The sequence below is a fragment of the Penaeus vannamei genome, chromosome 15 (assembly GCF_042767895.1).
Source record: "Penaeus vannamei isolate JL-2024 chromosome 15, ASM4276789v1, whole genome shotgun sequence".
NCBI lineage: Eukaryota > Metazoa > Arthropoda > Malacostraca > Decapoda > Penaeidae > Penaeus > Penaeus vannamei.
Genome location: NC_091563.1, coordinates 17,601,947 through 17,605,659, shown reverse-complemented (window position 1 = coordinate 17,605,659; position 3,713 = coordinate 17,601,947). Strand labels below are relative to the sequence as shown.

At 41.4% G+C, this 3,713-nt stretch overlaps 1 protein-coding gene across 1 annotated transcript; it reads right to left on the bottom strand.

The window, feature by feature from the left end:
* Positions 1-2,561: 2,561 nt before the first annotated feature.
* On the bottom strand, positions 2,562-3,498 carry LOC138864126 (uncharacterized). The gene is made up of 2 exons (XM_070130171.1): positions 3,351-3,498; positions 2,562-3,172 (listed from the first exon to the last, which is right to left on the bottom strand). Exons 1-2 carry the CDS (start codon positions 3,496-3,498, stop codon positions 2,562-2,564), a joined length of 759 nt encoding a protein of 252 aa, XP_069986272.1.
* Positions 3,499-3,713: the final 215 nt, after the last annotated feature.

Below are 3,713 nucleotides of genomic sequence, written 5' to 3'. Positions count from 1 at the left end.
TTACGAAGTAATTGTAATATTACGTCCGCCGCTCCGACATCGACGATAATTGTGTAACGCTCTAGCCTACCGTGAATACGTGGTGGAATGTTTTGTTCCCTCGGCGGGGGTTGGGGGGGGGGCGCAGGGGGCACAGTGTAGTGGACGACGTCGCCATATACGTCGTCTCACTCCAGGAAATGCAAAAACCTCGAAATCTCCTCTCATTTCCCCCTCTCCCACTGGCCTAGTACTGGAAAAAGGGAAGAACCCGAGGTGGCAACACTCTCGCTGGCCGCGACATTTTGCCTGTATTTTCCTGTAAGACTATTTTCCTGGGAGACTATTATGATTTGGCATCATCTCCCTTGCATCCCCCTCTTGGATAACCCACGGCCTTCGGCCGCCCATGCTTCGCCGAAGCCCGAGGAGTAAACTCTTTATCTCCGCCAGTGAGGAGGATGCTCGCGCACGGCGTGTTGCCACTACGGAAACTTTTTATTATTTTCAAATAAACATATTTTGTATGGTTTTCATGGCACCTCTCTCACCTCCTACATCACAACCTCAGATAGGTTTTAACCCTCAGCAAGTTTTTAACCTTTAAGCATATTTATTATTTAATTCAATTTTAATAATGAGACAGCACTCAATTCATTTTATTTTTTAGTCGTATTTTATTTCTCTCATTTTTATAATGGTTTACTTTAAATTACTTTTATTGACTACTTTTATTCATCAGTTTTTTACATATTGCTAGAACTGTTACGATGGTTCTTTTAACATAAAGTTTTTATTTGAATTTCATAAGTTAATTATATTATTATCGTTTTATTTTTGAAGTATTTCCTTTTTATAGCTTTATTGTATTTCAACAGGAATTTTATCAATATAGTAATAGAGGCAAGCCCTGATCTTCGCTTACTCCCGCGCAAGAACTGACGTGGGAGGTCAAAAGAGTAGCTTAGGGGGATTCGAGGATTGGTCGTGACCCTGACAGTTGACTGCTTGTGAGGGAGCCCCGGAACGGGCCTTCCCCTTTTGTGCTAAGATAAGTGGCTGTGGAGGTACCTAAGTATAGGAGGTGAGACATTTGCCAAGTTATTGATTCGGAAAAGTGACCTAGTGATTTCGGTGCCAGTCTATTTATGGTTTTATATCTTTTATATATGGTTTTATGTGCTTTTAATGATTTTATCGTCCAGTGTTTTATTGTTTTATTGTTCAGTGTTTTATCGTTTGTTTTATCTTCTATCGTTTTAATAAATAATTTGTCATATGATCTTGAGATTTCCCCTAACCCTGTATCAGTGGAAATCATAACTATAAATGACAATGATTATTTTACTGAGTGCGTTGGAGGTTTTCCCCTGCACACGCCTTTCCTCGGCTTAATTCACGCGTGCCGACCTTTATATTCTCGCCACAACCATATACACCACACACATCCTCACAATCTATCGCTCCTTTCCTGCATCGCCTTCTACACTATCCCCCTTCCTACAAACAACATCCGTTCCCATACAGCAATTAAATGGGTGGTGGCAGTGATGCTACTTTTATACACTCTGAGGCGAGATATAATTGTAATTGCAGTTCACTACAACAGCCTCAAGCAATGAAAAGTCATGTGAATAACTATGGTTATTTTCAGTGTGGGTTATAATATTAGTGTTATTTAATCCTGCCTTTTCCCTGAAACCTTTCATGCCCTCCCCTGCTATCGGAGCTAAGTTTGTAGCTGTAGGGGGATTTCCATGCAATAAAACCTATATGCTTGCAATGTGGACAGTGCTAGGAATCCAACGATACCAAAATCGTCTATGTTGGAGTGGCAGACGTAATATAGAAAATTACCATATATATATATATATATATTTATATACTTATTTATATGTGTATATATATTCACATATACTTATTTATATGAATGCACATATGTATATCTTTGTATATGTACATATATATATATATATATATATATATATATATATATATATATATATATATGTATGTGTGTGTGTGTGTGTTTGTACATGTATGTGTATTTATATATATATTCATACACATATGTATATATATATATATATATATATATATATATATATATATATATATATATATATATATATATATATATATTTAATCATCAAAAGAGCTGACGCCGACGGGGGCGCATAGCCGCATCCACCCTTCACTTCCAGCCTACCTTGCGAGGTGCAAGGTTGGCCCTCGGCCCATCTCTAGTTCTTCACAATAGGTCTGGTCGAGCTGGCCAAGCTACGACTTCCTAGGTCTTCCCATTGGCTTCCTCCACGCAGGATTGTCTTGTAAAAAGACAACGTGATGGACAGGGTCATTCACAGGGTAACGTACTTGCATGTATAGCCTTAGTTGGCAGTAACATATGCAAGTAAAAGGTCCCATGCCAGTCTTACGGTGAAGTTGTTGGTTGGACACATCGTCCCGCCGACTGTACTCCATGATCTGGTGTAGGGACTTATTACAAAAGGCATCGAGACGTGACTCCAAGGCACTAGATAGTTTCCAGGTTTTGCTTCCATTGAGCAAGACTGATAGTATCAAGGCCTTAAAGGTACGTAACTTAGTCCTTCTGCATAGGTACTGGCACATCCTAATACTTGGTCTGCTGCCAGACCAATCCGTCTACTGGCTTCCTGGTCTGACAGCCCAGAGACATGAAGAACCGCACTGCCAAGATATGTGAAGCTCTCTGTGACTTCAACGTCCTCGAAACAAACACGTATCGACTGAACAGGTTCTCCCAAAATCCTGGATCTTGGTCTTAGTTCAGGAGACCTGTAAGCCAGGGACTCAGGTAGAACTGCAACATTGTCGACAAGGTAAAGGACTGTGACCTTGATATTACCTAGTGTTGCTCCACACTGACATTGGAAAGTAGCTCTACCCACTGTCCAGGCCTTGTAAGTGTTGAAAAGTGTTGGTGCAAAAACACAGCCTCGCTTCACTCCTGAGTCAACAGGGAAGAATCTCGACAGGCCACCAACAGCACTTTCGGTACCAGTATACAGGCTTGCTATAAGTCCAATAATCCATGTCGGAATTCCCCAAAGTTTCAGGATCTTCATTAACAATTCATGATGCACCGAATTATACTGCCAAGACAGCATGCCTGGAAGCAGCCCATGACCAAACTCATGATGACATTCTACTATGGGTGAAACCTTGTATGGTATACTAAGCAATGTATCAGTAGTTGATACGGTCCCAATGATCCTCTTTCAACTTCCAGAGAAGGATGATCATGCCCCTTAACAGTTCAGGGGGAATGGAACCGAACTACTAGAAAGCAGCCAGGGCAGCATGCAAGTTCCATGCCATAGGCTCACCTTCAACCTTTAGCAGTTTTGCAGGGATATCAGATATACATGCAGCTTTCCCACCCTTCAGCTTAGAGATCGCCTCCCTAACTTCAAGCTGGATAGAAGGATCTCTGCTGATAGGTCGGTCAGGCACAGGAATTAACATCCCTTGCATCTAGACTAATTGCTGGACGGTCTACCTCATACAGTTGTTCAAAATACTCAGCACAATGTTCCCGAACTTCATCATGATCTGAAATGATCCATCCATCCACTGAGTGGACTGCAGGCATCTGTGAGGAGAGAATGGAGTTTCTCAGGTTTTAGTGGGCAGGACGGCCATTTACTAAGAAATGGTCCTCTACCTCTTCAGCAAGATTCCTGAGGAAC

Coding starts and splice junctions, on each gene's coding strand:
- LOC138864126 (XM_070130171.1), bottom strand. CDS start 3,498: ATGCAAGGGATGTTAATTCCTGTGCCTGACCGACCTATCAGCAGAGAT. Junction 3,173..3,350: donor AAAACTGCTAAAGGTTGAAG/GTGAGCCTATGG, acceptor TTTCACCCATAG/TAGAATGTCATCATGAGTTT.